Consider the following 20546-nt stretch of genomic DNA (forward strand, 5'->3'; position numbering starts at 1 on the left):
CTTGAGCTAAAATTCTCCCTCCCCTGCCCTTTCCAAACAAAAGTTTGTCTTCTCTTTAAGTTAGGCATCAATATCCAAGTCATCTGTTTAGTTTCAATAATTATGTGCAGTTGCTATTTTTTTTTAATTAAAAAGAAGCATCTGATGAGCTAATTTGCTGATAAGGCCAGGGTTCTCCTTCCCATAAGAGAGGTTGGCTTTGCTCAGGCCCATAGCCACACTCCACTTCCGCTGGCTTCTTCGTGAACTAGGCATAGAGTGCACACTTGTTATGACCATGAAGTAATTCGGAACACTCCTCTTTCCAGTTCACAACCAACTCTGTCACATAGGAAGGATTGTGTACCGCTCATCTCGGTTTTAGAATACACCAAATAGAAAATGCGATTTTCCCCCTGCTTTTAAATAATCATTGCATATGATTATTAATAAGCATGTCTGTTTTGGAACTTTTTTTTTATAAGATGAAGAAGGTCAACTAAGGAATACTGTCACATTGTTCGGTCTACAAAGGAGAACTTAAAAGGCAAAGAATGCTTTGAAAATTCCTTTTTCCAAGTAGAAAAGATGCATTGTCTTTAGCTTATGAATACAAATATACTAATAAAATCCATTTTCATTTATAAAGTTGAATTTACATAATAACATTAACTTTAAATAAAAATATATTTAAAAACAATGAAACCACATCATCATCATAGATGGGTGTTGGAAGTCTAATATATAGATTTAGCATAAGTTCTGAATATAGGTTTCTTAAGTTTGTGCTAACATTTGATAGAACAGGGCACGAACAAAAGTCATTTGCTAATTCTTTACAGTCCTCCATTTTACCATATTAGAACTTGCATGAATGAAATGGGCTCTTTTTAATTTCTTTGGGATTTAAAAAAAATGTATTTAATAAAAGTGTTTATTTGGTAGGAGGTTTTTAAAGAATAAGGTTTTAGTTGTTTTACTTAAAACACCAGAGTAACAAACTACACAAAACTGTTTTTACTTTCAAATTTGTATACTTGCCCCCCAAAATGAAGAATAATTGAGACAGGAAGCATAGGGGAGGTGTTAAAAATAATATATTACCTTTTCTTTCTTTTTTTTTTTTTTTCTGATTATTGAGTGCTCTCTTTTTCAGGTAAAAACAAATGGAGTCTCTGCTGTCAGACTGGAATCACCATTAAAGAGCAACCCATTTGAAGATCTGTCATTTAATCTGCTTGCTGTATCAAAGGCTCAGTTATCTGTTCAAACATCATCAGTTCTAACTCCAAACCCAAAGGGGTTGATTCAGTTGCCTTCTGCAACACAAAGTAGCGTGAATACTTTGAGTTCTGTAAGTTGCATGCCTCCAGTTCCAGCCCGGAGTAAATCCCAGGAAAATATGCGATGTTCTCCAAACCCATTTGTTACTAGCTTGACCAGCACAAATCCTTTTGCGGACAGGACTGCCACTCCTGGAAACCCATTTAGAGCCGAGTCTCAAGAATCAGAGGCAACTTCCTGGCTCTCCAAAGAAGAGCCTGTTGCTAACAGTCCTTTCCCCTCTCTGAAGCCTCTTGGTCATAACAGTAGCAAGCCTGCATCTTCATTTGATGGTTTTAAGGACAGTTTTGATCTGCAGGGCCAGTCTACGGCAAAAATCAGCAACCCAAAAGGGTGGGTAACCTTCGAGGAAGAAGAGGACTTTGGTGTGAAAGGGAAGTCAAAGTCAGCTTGTCCAGACTTGCCAGATCATCAGCCGAGTTCACTTTCTGGCTCCAGGGTGACCTTTGATGATGACTGGAATAAAGGTACAAATGTTCCTTTCTGTGCATTGCCATCAAGAAGACCACCTCCACCTCCTGTCACTCTGCTCCCACCTGGCACCACCCCTTCCGTAGCTCCTTTCACAACCTTTGCATCTAAGGCATCACCCACACTAGACTTTACAGAAAGATAAAGTTATGCAATAGAAAACAACTGTTTTTTTTGTTTTGTTTTGTTTTTAGTTTGGGCAGGTTAGAGCCAAAAGAATTGGGCATTAGTTATTCATTATGTGCAATAAATAATTGTTAAGTGCACTGATGTTGTCATGAAATACCACTATTTAATGTGTACAGAGTTGGAATATGTGTATATTGGAAATAAGGAAAAAAATCCTCATTATTAACTGGAGTTTTGGTGTGTTTCTGTTTGGCTAAGTAAGAGTAGTAGCCATAAACAGTGCTCAAAACTACTTTAGAAAGTAGTCCCTATCCAGAAATTCTTTGTTGGTCTTCTCTGAAGAATCTCAAAAAGCCCAGACAGCTTTAGCTGATATTACTATCAGCTCTTCATACTTGGTAACATTTGGTGTTTCCAAGTAGTTACAAAGAGCTATCAGAGTTATACTGAAACAATTTTGAAAGGCGTGGCTTTAAAAAAAAAAAAAGTGTGTGTACCCACTACACACGTATACATATATATATATATACACTTACATAATTGTAAAACTCATAACTTAAATTCTAGGATATAACTCAGACCAAATTTTACCTAAAAGTTCTAACAGAGTGAGTTAGCTTTTCAATATTTCATTACCCAAAGGATGGCTATAAATGAAATTTGGACATTTCCTTAATTTTCTTTCCAAAACTAGGATCTCACTACAGAACCAGATTTTCCTATACCATTCCACCCCCTCCCCTGAACATACACATAACACACATCTTTGTTACTTTGCACTCCCAGTACCTCCATATGCTTTTCTCTGGGAGGAGGTTCTTGCAGCTGGAAGCAGCTGATTTTGTGGATGGACACTCCAGCCCTTACAAAAAAGCACTGTGGCCTTATCTGTCAGGAAGGCACATACCTCCAAGTTCAAGGAGAAATATCAGAGCTAAACATACTCCCCTCTCTCTCACTAACGTGTATGTGCCCATTTCCCTCCCACACTTGGTCTTTGCTGCTTTTGCTCTGAAGCTTCATTAGCAGGAAGGCAGCTGGCCTCGGGATGCTTGCAATGGAGGCTACTCAGTGTGTGTGCTCTGTCCCCTCGAGAGGCTCCCCAACTCTTCCATGATGCTGCTTTACATTGTTAGAGGCCACCCCTCAAATCAGCTGTGGATTTTGTCTCCTGCACTGCCAATATGCAACTGATCCTGCTTTTATTCTATGAAGCTCACAGAATTTTTACACGGTGTAGTATTTTGATATCATTCAGTTATCCCAGACAGAAAACTCCTTGGGCAATAGTTGCTTTGTTGTCCGTTTAAGTTAAAATCCTCTTTACCCGTTAAAACTTCTATTAACGTTCCTTTTATATGAAGAGTTGTATATGTCCACCTAAATTCCATTGTCCACACTTAACCTTTAGAGAGGTGCATTGGGAGAATATCTGAAAATAGAGTTCCTGGCTAAGATTATGTAAAATGGAAAAGCACAGCAAACTGCATTGCACTCAAATACGTAAAGCAAATCTAGTAGGAAAAAAGCACTTTTCTAAATGCTCAAATGTTATCAAAATATTATATTTATAGAAGTAATCCTCTCTCTCTTAACAGCCTGGATTTGCTGTTAGAAATAACTCTTGTGAGTTTTATATTGTGCTTTTGGGGGGTTCTAATCATTTCAGCAGTAGTATATTTTAAACAGCAGTATTACTGTCAGCAGTGTGCTTCAGAATGTGAATTAACTTGTTGAAACTGTGGCTTTAACATCTACGTGATTAGTGTATATGGTATTTGCTCTCCGTTAGCAGAAGAATTCATTATCAACTTCACTAGTGCAGGTCGCAGTTCTGTGAGCAGTGTTTCCTATTGAATATAAACTACTGTCTAAAATAGACATATCGTGCAGCAGCTCAGCCTTTATCAGGAAAACTATATTTGGCAAGTTGCTGAAAGGGCACAGAGTTATGAAAGTTAAAGGTATGCTGCAAAAAACTAGCCATTATTCTGTGTTATTAAAATATTTACCAGTTCTGTTAAAAGCAGAGCAGAAATTAGACACTAAGGATCTCTTTGTGAATTCTTTGTTCCCTATAGTAGATTGCTGTTTATATGTAAGAATTTTATTGCTTATGTGGCATACAATATTTATAACTATATACTTTATAGAAGTACAGTATTAAAGTCAGTGGTATACCAACATTCTGTACATACCCTGTGAAATGTGCTGTCATATGAAATAAATATACCTGTCTTTACCGTGTTGACTGCTTTGCTCAAGAGGGAAGAATTTTTCTCAACCATTTTCCTTGAACTTTTCATATCCAAGTTTAATGACATTTGGGGATTAACTCATATTGTATTTTAATTCAAGACCTTATTTCATCCATTTCCCTTATCCATATAATACTCTAGAAGAAGACATTCTGAGACTACAAATCATCAAGAAGTCCATGCATTTATTCTATAAGAGAGGCCCTCATTCAGTCTTGTTGGCTTGAAAATAACACTGAAGCAAGAATGATGATTTTCTAACCCACAGCAAAAGAAACAAGTGGGGGCAGAAGAGAGATAGGCCCAAGGACAGCCAGACCTAAGAGACTGACCTAAGAAGACCCAAAGTACAAGACCAAGGCTAGTAGTTCCTCTGAGTATTGACCTTTTTCAGTCCTATATGATTGCTATTCAGAACAGTAGCCTTGATTCATTTTTTTTAAAGATTTTATTTATTTTAGAGAGAGTGTGAGCACGGGGGTAGGGGCAGAAGGAGAGGGAGAGAGAAAGAACCTCAGGCAGATTCCCCACTGAGTGTGGAGAGCCCATTGCAGGACTTGATCTCACAACTCTTGAGATCGTGACCTGAGCCGAAACCAAGAGTCAGATGCTTAACCAACTGAGCCACCCAAGTAGGTGCCCCTAACCTTGATTCTTAAATCATTGAATTATGTTCATTAACCTCTGACAAAGAAGTTTTAGATAGAGAATAATAGACTTTTAAAGAAACTTTTGATTTTAAGATGATTGAGATACATATATCTATCTATATAGATAGATATATATGCGCAGTTGTAAGAAATAATAGAGAGAGAGCCCATGTACCCTTTATGCAGCTCTCCCCCCCCCCGCCCCCCGCCAGTGGTAACATTTTATAAAACCATAGTGTAATACTACAACCAGGACCTTAACATTGATACAAAACATTTCCATCACCTGGAAGATCCTTTATGTTGCCCTTTTCCCTGCTTCCTTCCCATTCCATCTCCCCTGGCTTGTCCTTAACTCCTAGCAACCACCAATCTATTCTCCATTTTTATGATTTTGCCACTTCAAGAGTGGTATGTGACCTTTAGAGATAGAGAGCTCAAGTAGGAGGAGGGGCAGAGGGAGAGGGGGAGAGAGAATCCCAGGCCGACTCTGCACTAAGCGTGGAGCCCTACATGGGGCTCCATCCCAAGACCCTGAGATCATGACCTGAGCTGAAATCAAGAGTCAGACGCTTAACTGACTGAGCCACCCAGGTGCCCCTAGTCCATTCCTTTTTATTGCCAAGTGGTATTTCATGGTATGGATGTACCATGGGTGGTTTAACCATTCACGCACCCACTGAAGGACATCTGGGTTGTTCCCAGTTTGGGGTATTATAAATCTGCTATGAACATTCTTGTACAGGTTTTCGTGTGAACATAAGTTTTCATTTCTCTGGGATAATGCCCAGGAGTACAATTGCTGGATCATAGGGTAGTTGCATGCTTGTATCTTTTTTTTTTTTAAAGGAAGGAAATGATATATCTTTTTTAAGATTTTATTTATTTATTTGACATAGAGAGACACAGTGAGAGAGGGAACACAAGCAGGGAGAGTGGGAGAGGGAGAAGCAGGCTTCCCGGAGCAGGGAGCCCGATGCGGGGCTCGATCCCAGGACCCTGGGATCATGACCCGAGCTGAAGGCAGCCACTTAACGAATGAGCCACCCAGGCCCCCCTGCATGCATGTATCTTTAAAAAAACTGACAAAGTGTTTCCCAGAATGGACCATTTTACATTCCCATCAGCAATATATGAGTGATCCAATTTCTCTGCATCCTTGCTTGCATTTGCTGTTTTTATTTTAGTCATTTTAGTAGAGGCTGTATCACTGTGGCTTTATCTCCTTAATAGCTGATCATGGGGAACATCTTTTCATATGTTTATTTGCCATCTAATATCTTTTTTACTGAATATCTGTCTTTTGCCTATTTTCTAAAGGGGACTGCTTTTTTTTTTTTTAACTCTTGTGTTTTGAGGGTTCTTTGTCTATTCTGTATACCCACCCTTTGTTAAATACATGGTTTGCAAATATTTCTCCCAGTCTGTAACTTATCTTTTCATTCCCTTCACACATAGCCAGATCTTGAGCTCTGCGAGTCCACAAACTATAGTAATGGTGATTGACACAGGATAACCAAACTCACAAAAAGCTGACGTATAAACCAAAAATACCTGTGTATTAGTTTTAGAAACAAGTCTGACCACATCAAGATTTAGTGAACATGTGGAAGAATGGGAACTTATACACTGCTGTTGAGAAGGGTAGACTGGCACATCAATTCTAGAGAGCAATTTAACAACGTGCAGTAAAATTCATATACTCTATCACAAGAAATCTGACTGGTAGAGAAATTATAGTGCATGTGGAGCAAGACATGTATTGTCTGTAATGGTTAAAAACCAGAAATACAGGGGTTCCTGGGTGGCTCAGTTGTTGGGCCTCTGCCTTCGGCTCGGGTCATGGTCCCAGGGTCCTGGGATCGAGCCCCGCATCGGGCTCCCTGCTTAGCGGGGAGCCTGCTTCTCCCTCTCCCTCTGCCCCTGCTTGTGTTCCCTCTCTCTCTGTATCTCTCTGTCAAATAAATAAATAAAATCTTTAAAAAAAAAACAAATACACTGATCAGCAGGGGAATGGAGTGACCTATTCATGCAGTCGAATACTACACAGCAGTGAAAACAAGTGAATGAAATATTAGTAAATTTAATGAAATTAGAATGAAAAATTAGTCATTATGGAGCCAATGGCAAGTTACAAAATAATACAGTATGACATCGGGGTGCCTGGGTGGCTCAGATGGTTAAGCATCTGCCTTCAGCTCAGGTCATGATCCCAGGGTCCTGGGATCGAGCCCCGCATCGGGTTTCTGCTCAGCGGGGGGCCTGCTTCTCCCCCTCCCTCTGCTTCTCCCCCGCCCTCTGCTTCTCCCCCTGCTCATGTTCTCTCTCTGTATCACTGTGTCTCAAACAAATAAATAAAAAAAATCTTGAAAAAAAATACAGTATGACATCATTTATATAAAATTTAAAACATGCAAAACAATATCCTCTATTCTTTAGGGAGAAATACATGTGTTGATGGTAGAAAAACAGCAAACGGGAATGAGAAACTCAGGATAGTAGTTACCTTTAGAGAAGGTGAAGAAGATATTGGAATCAGAGAGGGATATGTGGGAACTTGAACTGTATCTTTAACGTGTTAGGGCTTTTAAAAAAAATTCTTTTTTTCAATAGACTAAAAATTCGTTCTTTTCCTCCCTGGCTGTCTGATTTCTAGCAGCCATCATGAATGACAAATTAACAAATTAACAAATTAATTATCTAGACCAGAGTGTTCATCACTAATGGATTGCTTCATTAGATACAAATGGTCGAAGATGCCCTTTACCCTAGAAAGGCAACAGTACCTAAAATATTCAGAGAAAAGTTGCCAAACTGCACAAGAACACACAGATCTCACCTTTCTTCTGAAAATTCAGAACTCACTTGAGTGATGGCAAGATGAGGCTTTGGCACAATTTATAACCACTGAAGCCACACTAAGAAAAAGCTACACACAAATTTGTGAGGCATGGCCTGGATGAGAAGAAAAAAGACCATAAAAGAACACTGAAATGAATGTAATAAAAAAACTTTAGCAGGAGGCAAAGGCAAAAATCAGTGCTGACAAAGATTAAAGATACTGCAAGGGCTTGTTCTGTGGAGATTTGGCAGATTCTCTACCAAATGATTAATAAACTACGTAGTTAAACAAAAGTGGATGGCCAGTACATGAGTTTCCCACACTTTTCATTAATATTAAAAGTTATACCGAGACCCAGGAGTTTGTGGATAAATGGTTCTCACAAGGCAAAATACACTGTCCACCCAAGTTTTAAGCAGTAGTTGGCTCGATGAATACAGAATGTATTCAGGATAAACAGAGGGATGACGTTATGGCCGGCAGTGAGGAGCTCAGAGAACTCAGGAGGCCCCCTTCCCCCTCTGGGGAGAGAGACATTTGCCATTCTGACCAGTACTGCATGTTCCAGGGTCTAGGTGCTCCCTGCCCCAATACTAGAGATGAAAACACATCTGCTCCCTGGGCTCCATACCGTCTGTCCAGGATCAGCCTAACCGTCTTCATATGAGGCCCTGGATTGGTTTTGGGCATTTCCAGGCCTGCAGTCACACACCATTAGCTCTGCCCCCAAACCCCAGGGATGAAGTTTCCACGGTGAGAGCCAAAGTTTCAGGAATACAAAGTAGCGGGTGCTTGCAACATTCAAATCAATTTGTATTCGGCAGTAGCCGAAGGAGATAACCGCGGGTAGAGGTCTTGCACAATCTTAGAGCTTCGGCGGAACCTTGTTATCAAGGGCTCAGTGCAAATGTCACCTTCCCCGCATGGCACTCCTTGGCCATCCGTTCTAAAAAGCCAATCGCCCTATTTGGTTTTCTTTAGACTTCTATTTGAATTTGCCTCGTCCCCTTATTTTGTCTCTTTGTCACTTCCACTGCATGACAGCAGTGACCCTGGACGTGCCGCAGGGTCACCGACACCTGGAAGAAACAGCGCCTGTTCAATAAGAATCCGTTGGGCGGTGGCTGGCTGGAGAGTTCGCGGGCGGCAGCCGCTTCTGCCTCCCTAGATACCCGACTCCGAATCAGCCCGCGCAGAGGTCCACGACCACTTTCCGCGGCCTCCCGGCGCTCATACCCAGCAACCCGCGCGCACCTCCCGGAACTTCTCTAGACCGGAAACAGCGGGAGCACTTCCGGAAGTGGTGACTGCTGGCGGCGAAAACGCCGCTGAGACTCGGAGCGGCGGCGGGGAGCCTGCTGCGGGGCTCGGGGTCTGGAGGTGCCCACCACCGCACCCAATCCGACCTAAAAGGCTCCTCCCACCCCACCCATCTCCCTGGGTGGAACCTCGGGCCCAGGAGAGTCGACGGGGCGTTCCGCGCTCCCCTCCGGTGGCTTGGGCTGTGTTGGGCGGTCGCCCAGACAACAGGCACTTCCGGGAGCGGAGCTCGGCGAATCACGCTGGGCAGGGTGCCGGCCTGGACCGCGGCCCTCTCGGACTGTGTGGATCGTTGCCCGGCAGCACCTGCTTCCGGGAGCGCATTGCCGGGCCTCTCGCACTGCGGCTTAACCACCTTAGGCTTCTGACTGGAGCTGGGGGCCCCTGTGTTTCTTTGTTGTTCCTGGCAACAGCCACTTCCGGGAGCGAGTGCCCCCCCCCCCCCCCCGCCCGGTCTCTGCATCGCTGGCGCCCGAGCCCCGAGTTCCGTCTCTAAGCAGCAGCTCGCACTCGGGTTACGGTGGGCCAGGCCTTCTCGCCGCCTCGGCGGGGTCTCCGGGGCCGCCATGGTTCTGCTGCACGTGAAACGGGGCGACGAGAGCCAGTTCCTGCTACAGGCGCCGGGGAGCACGGAGCTGGAGGAGCTTACGGTGCAGGTGGCCCGGGTCTACAACGCGCGGCTCAAGGTGCAGCGCGTCTGTTCAGGTGCTGCCCGGCGGCGCGGCGTGTCTGCGGCCGGGACCGTGGAGCCCGAGCCGGGGCGGGTCCGGAAGGGGAGGAGGAACGGGTCATCCGGGATGGGGAATTGGGGCGGGAGCCGCAGGATTTTTCTCGGGTCGGCTGGGCGGTGGGGGAGGGTCAGGTTTGCGAAGATTTGCAAAGACGTGAGGCTGGCGGGCTTGGAGGGTGACAGCGGGGTTCCCCGGAGATGCCTGAAGAGCCAGCGGAGCGCGTGGAGACGCCGGCACCCGGCGGGTGGGCGAGGCCAAGTGCACATCGCAGGGCCGCGGGCCGAGTGTGAAATAGCCGGGGAGAGGGAATAACCCTTGGGCGCCGCAACGCTGGGCCGCAGAGCAGGTGTAGTGGAATCGAGCAGGTGGGAGAGGTGGGACGGCCCCTGGCCCTTTTCAGAAGGTGAATTCAGGGGCGCCTGGGTGTCTCAGTCGGTTAAATGTCCCAACTCGATCTCAGCTCAGGTCTTGATCTCAGGGTTGTGGGTTCAAGCCCCGCACCGGGCTCCCCGCTGGACGTGGAGCCTGCTTTAAAAAAAAAAAAAAAAAAAAGAATTCTAAGGGGGAGCACCTGATTTAGGACGGTGCCCCGAGGGTGGGAAGACCAGCTGAGGGTCTTGGTGTTCCTTGCCCTTCTCTAGGGAATACAAGCCTTTTTCTCATATTAACAGCGTTTGGTCACTTCTGTCAATGATCTAGAGCAGCGCTGTCCGGGGACTTTCTGCCGGAAGGGAGGTGTTCCCTATTTGTGTGTCCAGTAAGGCACCCACTAGTTAAACACGATCCAGGATATGCGTTTTTAATTGTATTTTTTTAAAGATTTTATTTATTTATTTGAGAGAGAGCATGAGCAGGGGGAAGGGGCAGAGGGAGAGAGAAAGGGAGAAGCAGAGTCCCCGCTGAGCATGGAGCCCAATGAGGGTCTCCATCCCAGGCCCCTGGGATCATGAGCTCAGCTGAAGGCAGATGCCCAACTGACCCAGACACCCAGGCGCCCCTAACTGTATTTCATTTTAATTTAAATGTAAAGAGTCAAGTGGGGCTAGTAGCTACCACATTAGACAGCACAGCAGTTGACATGAAGATACTCCAGATGTGGTCTAGAATGTTACTGAGTGTTTCTATAATAACGTGATTTTTGTGCCATGGAGAATTCCTTAAGGGTTATGGTTTCTACCTTTATGAGGCAGACATAAAGTTTCTTAGTAAAATTTACTGATTTCAAAACAAGGTCAGTATTCCTTTTTTTTTTTTTTTAAATTAAAGCATTTGGGTAGAAAAGGGACTCCCAATTTCTTTTTCTGTAAAATTATCAATTGAAAACGTGGTGCCAAATGTGAATAGTCAGGTTAGTGGCTCATCCGTGTGTTCTGCAGCCCCCATTGAACTGATTGGGTCTGTAATTCAGGCAGGCCCCAGTGCTGTGCCTGCCGGAGACAAGGGTGACTGAGACCAGCCCCTTCGCCCGGGTACTTAGTCTGGGGTGGGGAGAGGTAATAAAGATACAAAGATAATAAAGCCCCGTGAAATTACACCATCTGTCGGAGGTCAGGGACAGGCCTGGCACAAACCAAGTGGCATCTAAGTGTTTGTTAAATAAAATAGGGAGCCGATGGGCAAGGCCCCCGAGCTCTAGGGAGCTTACATTTCAATGAGGGTAGAAAGTGTTGTGATGATGATCGTGATACATATTGTCTAACGTTCTCTTATTTTTAAGAAATGGAAGAATTAGCAGAACATGGCATATTTCTCCCTCCTAATATGCAAGGACTGACCGATGACCAGATCGAAGAACTGAAATTGAGGGACGAATGGGGTGAAAAGTGTGTACCCAGTGGGGGCTCAGTCTTTAAAAAGGATGACATTGGCCGAAGGAATGGGCAAGGTAACCCAGCATGTGTCTTCTGTGTGCACGCCTGAGTACAGCAGCAAGTATGCAAGAGGCTCTTTACATGAAAACATTGACCTCAGTTTTCTATACGAATCAGTGAAATGCTGCACTGTGTAACTCCTTGTGGTGCAGTGCAAATCCAGAATGAATTGGGCAGGTAGAGGAAGCGTCTGTCGTCTTGCTCTTACTAAGATGCTGCTAGCTTTTAAATATGTTAGGTGAACCACCTGAAGCTGCCGTATTTGTAGGAAACAGATGGGGAAAATTAGCAGTTTCTCGTATGGTTCAGCCTAATTGTTTTGGGGAGAAATCATTGCAAATGCATTGAAGGTTCCATTCTGTTATGGTTTGCAGGTACTGGGCTTTCTTTAGAGAATCCGTGAGAAAGAAGGAGATTAACTTTGGCCCACGGGTCTCCACTTGAATGGAGGGCATGCCTCTCTGTGGGGGTAGGGCCAGTAGCCCAGTACATGTCAGAGCATTCTGAAAGTGTTCCCCCTTTAGTGTATGCTTGATCAGGTGGAATTTCAAGGAGAACAGATGGTAACCCATTCGGATAGCTTATCCCTTTTAAACTGCAGAAAAAGCTCCATTTAAAAGACTCTGATCACTGAACAAACACATAAGTGTCTGTCCCTAAAACAGTTAGGAGCTAAAGAAATACGAAAGTGTCCCTACAAGGACTTTACAGGCTCAAAAATTATTTTTGAAGATAGTAGGAATTTTTAGTAGTATTTCCATTGAGTTTTAGCCTGGAAAATGGCTGGCTGTCTTCCACATCTTTTCATACATAGACTCATTGTCAATTTGGAGAGGATCTTTGCTTTTTTAGAAGGAACTGCATCAATGAGAAAAATAATAGTATCTCATAAGAACCAGTTAATGGTTTGTGATTCGTCTTTCAACCGGTATTGTCTTAAATTAGTCCTTTCTATTCTAACACAGCTTTATGTTTCCAGCATTTTCAGTGTCTAAGCCATACTTTTCTTCATTAAGAAGTTAAGCTTTGAGAGAGTCTTACGTGACTTCTCACAGCCAGTTCTCTCCCGTGTCCCTCGCCTGAGTTCCATGTGGGTCCTTCTCTCATCTCCCTGCTCCCCGACTCAGCCAGGAGGAGGGTTAGGACATGGAAGAAGAATTTTAAAGATGGCCATTTCTCTCCCTCTTCCCTGTTTTATTTTCATAGCTCCAAATGAAAAAATGAAGCAAGTTTTAAAGAAGACTATAGAAGAGGCCAAAGCAATAACATCCAAGGTTAGCTTTTGAAATGTTGCCCTATAGCCTGTCCTTTGAAATAACTAACTCCACGTCTGGCTTCCAGAATTCTCCGCAGACCGGCCTTTTCTTTTTTCTTTTTTTTTTTTTGGCCTTCCAGAGTCAAGGGAGAGCAGCATGCTTGGGGTGGCCCCTCACTTTTCCCTTCCATAATGGTGACAGTGTCTTCCCGGTTTGCGCAGGTCAGGCAGAGGCCGTGCCCGGCCTGTGTGAGTGCCGATCGGCACCTGCGCGATGTCTGAGGAGCTTAGCAAAGTGAAACGTAAACATTGTGGCCCCGGATTAGCTCTGTGGTTATTTGATTGACTTAGTTCGTGCTGATAGGAGTCACTTTTTTGTGATCGTCCTGATAATACAAAAACTTTCATAGACAGAGAAGTGTGAGTCCTATGGTTGACAGATACCGTGTATCTGGAGGAAGAGGATTTAAGGCTGTTTGAAGAGCTGGGTTTTCAGTCAGCCGCTTCATGTGTTGACCTGGTTGTTGCTCCCACGCCCTCCCCCAGGCCTTCACAGCTGATAGCTGTGTGTGCAGGGGTTTTTCTGTTCTGCTCCTCCTGATTCCCCGGGCAAACCTGCTACTTCTAAACCACTATGTCCCGAATTCTGCAAGCTCCTAACTAATCCTTTTTAAGTGCTTCAGGAAAGACTGCCCTTCTGTGCTTGTTAATACAACAAAGGCTCTGTGAAGTCCTACAAGGAAGGCTTTGGTGCAGTCCAGCGTTTGCAAAATACATTTGACCCTAGAATGGTTTGTATTTTTTTTTTTATTAAAGTATTGCTAATGATAATAACTATTAACACGTGGTCAAACTAGCACCTGTCAGGACGAGTTAGGACAACAGTAGCCTGGGCATGGCTCTGCACCCTTCCCTCCCCACACTGCGTTCTGGGCACTTGTCTCCCCTCTTCCCTTTGCCTGGGGATACGTTTGTGCAGTTCTCTCCTCGTTTACAGAGAGGTTTCGCAGGGGTTCCAGTCCTCCACTGCTGTGATTGGCCCAAGTTGCAGAGCCCCCCGAGCGGCAGGCCCAACTTCTCGCCTAGGGCCCTTTCCACGCCTTCCACCAGACATGCAGTGTGGTCGCTGTCCCCTCACCAGACCCTGCCCTGTGGGGGCACTTAGCACTGTGGGTCTGGTGTTCCACGGGTTCGAGTCCCTTGGTGGGAGGTTGGTTACAGGGAGAGTGAAAGATGGTGGAACATCCAGACGAGGTGGCTCCCGGGGAATGAGCTGACTGTGTCTCTGCAGCCCCCCTCCCCGGGACGACCCTCTGTGGAGAGCAAGAGACTGTTGGGGGTGTCTGTTGTCCTGAGGCCACACCAAAGTTGCTCCCTGGCCAGGGTTCACTGCCCTTGGCCTTTGGAGGAGCTTTTACAGAAAATGACTCTGGCACCCCACCAGTCGGTGTTGGTGGCGCGGGTCGCACCCTCCCTGCAGAAGCCTTCCATCACGTGACCCCATATCTGAGCGCTCTTCTCACTGTTCCTTCGGCAGAGGTCTCCCCTGGGAAGACCTGATGGGTTTTATAGGGATTTGGGTCAGGAAATGGTCTCATGAGCCCCTGGGAGTAGGTGAGACAGGAATAACACCCTTCAGTTCACAGATGAGAGCCTAGCTTTATGAGAGTTTCAGTCTGGGCACCCAGTGGACGGTCCGCCGTCCTCCCTCAGGACACAGATCCCGCCTGTCCTCACCACTCTCTGGGCCCCGGGCGTCCACACCACAGGACGCCTGCATTTTCTCAGGAGCAGGGATCTTCTCCTCCTTCCGTCTTACTCATGTACCACTCAGTGCCATTATAATGCTGTTACCCAGAATGGTCCCAGCTCGGATGTGAGCTGCGATGTGCCCCTCTTAGTGCAGGACCTTCCATCCTGCCCTGCCGCGGGGTCCCTGTAGCCCCACTTTCCGAACTCACCTCCTCGCCCAGCTGGTCCCTGGCTGGCTCTCCGTGGGCAGCAGGCCCCGGGCTCTGAGGCTCTGAACGGCCTGTGTCCATGGGCAGCTTCGCTTCTCTGTCCGTCCTGCAGGTCCTCTCTTCCTGCCACCCCCTCGTCCTTCCCTGGAGACTCAGAATGACCCATGTGTCTCATCCCCCGGCTCTCTCCCCTTTCTACTGCTGCTCCCACTGCAGCTTGTCTGGATCCCCTCCTTCTAGAAACCCAGGACGGGGGTAATGCCCAGTGTCTCCCCTCCATGGGCTGCGTCTACTCTGTTAATGCACTCCGGCCTCTTTCCTTCCCTGGAAATCAGTTCTCTGCAGCTTCACCCTCACAGCACCCAGTCGCCCGCCTTTCCCTCCCAGTAAGCTTCCCAAAGCTGAGGTGCTCTGGGTTTCTCAGAACCCTGCCTCTGTTTCCTTCCCCCACAGCGTGGGCCATCTTGGGGCCACTGGTGACCCCCTGACCCGCAGACCTGAGGCTTTTCCTGTCTGACTCTGGCCTTTGAGCACATGGAGGATCCTCCTGTCTTCCTGTTCCTTCCCGGCTCCCTGAGCGCACTTGCTCTTGCTCTTCTTACCTTTGCTATTGATCAGAGTGCTTTCTCCTTGGCCCGCTTCTCCTTTCAGCTCTTCCCCCAGTGTTTTCCCTCTTCTGCCAGCTGCACACTTACCTCTGCAGGTAACTCAGATCTGCCTCCTCCCCCTGACACCTGCCTTTGTCGCACCTGAGTTTCTTCCTGGTTCCTAGATGGTTCTACCTGAAAGCCCGCCAGCTGGGACTTTGTCTCAGCTTTCCTAGACCTGAGAGCTCATTGATTCCTTGTGCCTCTCCCTGTGCTCTGGACCCAGGAAGAAGCACCTCCCACTGACATCCCCCTTGTGTCAGTGGAGCCCCCTGGTGCCTCGGATCACACAGGGCTGTAGCCCTCCCTGCCGCCACCCCCGAGCCCCAGCTTGGGTCCTGTACCATCTGTCCCACGATGCCTCTCCAAACCCACTCCTCCTTCCATGGCCTCAGCCACCGCTTTCTTTCAGACCTTTCAGACACCAAACGGGGTGGCCTGAGTTCAGGTTCGACACTACCCAGGATTGGCGCAGACTCCACAAGTGAAAGAACAAGGCCCCTGCAGGGACCCCCTCCCTTACTTCAGACACCAGCCACCCACGCTTCTTCTGTCCTGGCTTCACATTTGGAGGTTCCCAAAACCCCCTTCCAGGTTCACCAGTTTGCTAGAACAACTCACAGAACGCACTGCAAGTGCTATACTTAACTATTATTGTTTTGTTATAAAGGATGCAACTCAAGAAACCGCGGGACAAAAGAGACTTAGGGCAAGGTCGGGGGGTGGGGGGCAGCTTGCAGAGCTGCCACGCCTTCCTCCTGGGGTTCCAGGCACCCACCTTCAAACATCAGTGTGTTCAACCGGGAAGCTCCCCTGGGCTCACTACCCAGAATTTTTAGCAGGGCTTCATTACGTGGGCATGAGTGATTAAATGATTGGCCACATGATTTAACTCCTCTCCAGCCCCCTGCCTTCCCCTGGAAGTTCCAACCCCAGCTTGGTCTCCCTGGGGTGACCAGCCTCCCCCTTGACAGGAGGTCCCAGGCTGGTCACCTCGTTAGCATAAACTCAGGGCGGTCCAAAGGGGCTCTGTTATGAATAGCAACAGACATTCCTACCACTCAGGAAATTCCTGGGGATTTTGAAGCATTGTGCCAGGAGCAGGGGTCAAGGAGATATATTCCTCACTGTATCAGCACCCCCTCTGCGCTCCCCTGAGCCTGCCTCCTGCTCTCCCTGGCCTTGCCCTGTGCTCAGTGCAGACTCCCCAGCCTGGCCTCCGTGGCCCTTCCAGCACAAGCCCCGGCTCCCCGTCCAGCCCTAGCTGCCGTCGCCTGCCCACCCCCAGCAGAGCGGCCCGCCGCGCTGGCCCGCCGGTGTTCTTTGCTTCTGCTGGTCCTGGTGCACCTGTTCCCATCTTGGTCCTGTCACTCACCCCCCGGGCCACCTTCCCCCAAGATGTTGCCTGACCCCCTCGGACTGTGCTGTGCCGAGTGTCCTCCGCCCCGCTCAGTCTGCCTTAAGGTCTAGGCCGTGGTGGACACACAGACGCCCCCGGGGGTAGATGTAGTGGCTTTGGTAGCAAGAGCGTTGGAGTCGTTTTTGTTGCTCTGGCAGTACCTGGCGAGAGTCTTGTACAAGAACTTGGTACTTATTGAATGTGTTAGCCCCATTGTAAATAGTGATGCCTGTCCTTGCCCTTTCAGAAACAAGTGGAAGCTGGAGTCTGCGTTACCATGGAGATGGTGAAAGACGCCTTGGACCAGCTTCGGGGTGCAGTGATGATTGTTTATCCCATGGGGCTGCCGCCCTACGATCCCATCCGGATGGAATTTGAAAATAAGGAAGATTTGTCTGGAACTCAGGTATGTGGCTCGTGGGTGTTCTGTAAGATGGGTCACCTCGGATTTGGCCCTCTGCCTCTGGATGTAGCCTTTTGCTCCATACACGGCTTTGCACCATGCTTCCTGTGCCTCGGGGCAGAGTCCTGAGCTTAGGGGAGGACCCTGAAGGTAGCGCTCCTGGGTGAGGGCACCCAGAGGGGCAGGCGGGAAAGTTTGTGAGGCCCCATCAGGAGGAACTGAAAACATTCCCATTTTCTTTGGCCCCTGGGAAGTCAGAAACCTAATTTGTGCCTGTTTCTACCCAAAATGTATTGGTCCCTTTGCATGGAATTTTGTGTTCTGGCCTTACCTTTTGCTTCATGTTATTTTCCCACCTTTATGTTTTTTGTTTTTTTTTTTTTAAGTCTTTATGTATTTGACAGAGAGACAGCGAGAGAGGGAACACAAGCAGGGGGGAGTGGGAGAGGGAGAAGCAGGCTTCCCGCGGAGCAGGGGGCCCGATGCGGGGCTCGATCCCAGGACCCTGGGATCATGACCTGAGCCGAAGGCAGACACTTAATGACTGAGCCACCCAGGCGCCCCCCCTACCTTTATGTTCTATTTTCTCTTGTTTTTCTCATTTTTTCCTTATCCTATTGGGCAGTATCTGTGGCTCTGAGCCATCTTAAATAGGTGGCTATGCAGAAGCAAACAAACAGCCTCATTATGCCTATATTTAAAACCCAGCAGGATTCCAGTGTTCTTTCCTGGCAGGATCCTGAAATTCCATCTGAGAAGGACCTTGTAGAAAAGGGTACAGATCATACCAGATACTCCTCACTTCCCAGAACAAGAAATTAACTGAATTGGGCATGAGTTGAAACTAACAGGGAAGGCATTAAAATGAGCAAGGGCAGAGCTCCTGGGTGACTCCGTTGATTAAGTTTCCAACTCTTGATTTCGGCTCAGATCATGAGCCTCAGGGTCATGAGATCAAGCCCCATGTCAGGCTCCGCTCAGTGTGGAGCCTGCTTGGGATTCTCTCTCCCTCTCTTTCTCTCGCTCTTCCAAAAAAGAAATGAGCAAGGTCTTTGACTCGTTCGAGGGGTTGGTTTTTCCCGTTGCGGGGAGAGGAGGTAGAGGGGGTAGAGATGGCAGAACCTGCCCCATACTGGTGGGGGGTGGGGTTGGGCACCAGCCAGGCTCTGTGCATCGGGGGTAGGATCACACACTGGGGGCAGTGTCCCGATAAACCTTAGAGCCAGTTCTTACCGTGGCCCCAGGCAGGACTGAGTGTCGTTGAAGAATCAGAGGCCCAACTGTGGTGGGCAGCCAAGGAGCTGAGAAGAACAAAGAAGCTTTCAGACTATGTGGGCAAAAATGAGAAAACCAAAATTATCGTCAAGATTCAGCAAGTAAGTACTTTTGCTTTAACATGTCACAATTTTTTGTTAATTATTTTCCAACCAATAAAAATTTAGAATAAATCTGACTTAACGTCCTTGTTGCAAATACTTTAGTGCCAGTAGTCCAGGCTTAAAGTAAAACTATCCTCTTTATGCATCAGCAGAAACTAGAATATATGGCTTGATTGACACTATCTGGAGTTTGTTTTAATGGCGGGGCGGGGGGGGTAGATATGCCATGTTGATTTCAACTTTAGAAATGGGCTCAAGTGGGGCGCCTGGGTGGCTCAGTCAGTTAAGCGTCTGCCTTTGGCTCAGGTCATGATCCCAAGGTCCCGGGATTGAGCCCCACATCGGACCCCCTGCTCCGCAGGAAGCCTGCTTCTCCCTTTCCCACTCCCCCTGCTTGTGTTCCCTCTCTCGCTGTGTCTCTCTCTGTCAAATAAATAAATAAAATCTAAAAAATTTTAAAAAAAGAAATGGGCTACAAGTAACTGAAAATATTTCTTGAAATGAAAAATACAGCCTAGAGCACAGATTTCAAGTTTTCAAAGTACTGATACTCTGTAAACAAGGAGGATGTGCCAGAAGCCTTTACAGATGGAGGTAGCATAGGGCTGTGTCTCCGCAAGGTGTTCTGTCACAGTCGTTTCTCTGTGATTTTGGGGACACAGCATCCTCCATGATTATCTCCCTCCCCTCCCCACTGGACCTGCAGTGGCTGATGGGAGAATGGCCATGACCGACGGCACTGCCCGGCCCCTGGTCTCCGTCCCCCATGAGGGCCCTGGGCAAGGGGCTGCTGGAGTCCAGGCCTTTCCGTGATGGTCAGAATGGGTCAGCCATGTAGCTGTGGGCAAAGGCAGTTGGAAACACTCACTGTCACCTCCTGGATTGCCCCTGGAGGAAGGCTATAACCCACAGTCTGCTCTGCCCGCATCTTTTCAGAGGGGACAGGGAGCTCCCGCCCGGGAACCTGTGATTAGCAGTGAGGAGCAGAAACAGCTGATGCTGTATTATCACAGAAGACAAGAGGAGCTCAAGGTATCGGGGTCGACAGAAGGTTTTCCACAGAGCCGGCGCCAGGGGCCCCCGTGCCCCACCCAAGCATGCAGGGCACTTTGGGGGGTGGCGAGTCCTGCAGGATGTGGGGAGGGGGCATTGCTGGAGCTCCCTTCTCTCCTGCACTGTGGGGACCCTGCCTGGTGGCCCACCTGCAGCCAAGTCTGAAAGCTGCCTTCTGGGCAGGCGGGGAGTGGGAGTTTGGACTCGGCGGTTCTTTTCTTCAGTCTGTTGATGTTGCAAAACACTTTTCCAGAAATGCCTTCCTGAGTGAGACATTTTTATTTCCAGAAATTGGAAGAAAATGACGATGACTCCTGTTTAAATTCTCCGTGGGCAGATAACACCGCTTTGAAGAGACATTTCCACGGAGTAAAAGACATCAAGTGGAGGCCAAGATGAAGTTCGCCAGCTGATGACGCTGTCAGAAATACTAGCCTTTCATTAGGCCAATATTACAAATTTAAAAGAATAATAATAGTAATAGTAAGGGTGCCTGCAGCCCTCTGTGAAAGATGTTGCATTTCTAGTTTTCCTAGTTTTTCTTTCCATTTGAATGTTTCAAAGAAAAATTATTCAAGGTCTTAGAACTTAATAAATATATCCTCAAAAGAATCAGCCTAAATTATTTTTATTTGAGAACAACTATTTAGTATCTGAGGTTTTTCTTTGCGTACTAAAGATGGAATGACATTTTTTTTCTTCTGGATTTCTTTGTTTTCTGTTCTCACCACCGCTGCTGTGGGGGAGGAAACGGAAGAGCCCTTTCTCCCTGAGAATCCTGCGTGCGCCGTGAAGCTTGGCCGCTAGAGGCCGCTCGAGGCCGCCCGCCGCTCACCGCCCTCCTGGTGGCCCCG

General features: G+C 47.2%; 2 protein-coding genes across 17 annotated transcripts in view; both read left to right on the top strand.

Annotated features, from left to right (window-relative positions):
- The window catches only part of SYNJ1 (synaptojanin 1), an 87841-nt gene extending 83676 nt beyond the window's left edge, over window positions 1-4165 (top strand). For 10 of the 13 annotated variants that reach the window (XM_073891166.1, XM_073891175.1, XM_073891179.1 and 7 more), the window contains one exon: window positions 1136-4165. In XM_073891166.1, the coding sequence (XP_073747267.1) occupies window positions 1136-1939 (804 nt within the window). In that variant the 3' untranslated portion in view covers window positions 1940-4165. The remainder of the gene's footprint in view (window positions 1-1135) is intronic. The other 3 variants (XM_073891189.1, XM_073891193.1, XM_073891197.1) reach the window with 1 other exon arrangement.
- Window positions 4166-8955: 4790 nt separating this feature from the next.
- Window positions 8956-20304, top strand: CFAP298 (cilia and flagella associated protein 298). Of its 4 annotated transcripts, XM_073891202.1 has the most exons (8): window positions 9843-10037; window positions 10075-10089; window positions 11442-11609; window positions 12802-12869; window positions 17105-17263; window positions 18505-18636; window positions 19576-19671; window positions 19981-20304. In XM_073891202.1, exons 3-8 carry the CDS (start codon window positions 11444-11446, stop codon window positions 20089-20091), a joined length of 732 nt encoding a protein of 243 aa, XP_073747303.1. In that variant the 5' UTR covers window positions 9843-10037; window positions 10075-10089; window positions 11442-11443; the 3' UTR covers window positions 20092-20304. The 4 variants fall into 4 exon arrangements, with proteins under 4 accessions (XP_025727904.1, XP_073747301.1, XP_025727896.1 ...); XM_073891200.1 differs by lacking the exons at window positions 9843-10037; window positions 10075-10089 and adding an exon at window positions 8958-9698 and having other exon boundaries at window positions 19946-20081; XM_025872111.2 differs by lacking the exons at window positions 9843-10037; window positions 10075-10089 and adding an exon at window positions 8960-9698.
- The last annotated feature ends 242 nt before the right edge of the window (window positions 20305-20546 follow it).

This window comes from Callorhinus ursinus, unplaced genomic scaffold (assembly GCF_003265705.2).
Source record: "Callorhinus ursinus isolate GAN/ISIS: 27379988/994484 unplaced genomic scaffold, GSC_fseal_2.0 scaffold1, whole genome shotgun sequence".
Classification (NCBI taxonomy): Eukaryota; Metazoa; Chordata; class Mammalia; order Carnivora; family Otariidae; genus Callorhinus; species Callorhinus ursinus.

Coding starts and splice junctions, on each gene's coding strand:
- CFAP298 (XM_025872111.2), top strand. CDS start 9,560: ATGGTTCTGCTGCACGTGAAACGGGGCGACGAGAGCCAGTTCCTGCTA. Junction 11,610..12,801: donor TGGCCGAAGGAATGGGCAAG/GTAACCCAGCAT, acceptor TTATTTTCATAG/CTCCAAATGAAAAAATGAAG. Junction 19,672..19,980: donor GAAGACAAGAGGAGCTCAAG/GTATCGGGGTCG, acceptor TTTTATTTCCAG/AAATTGGAAGAAAATGACGA.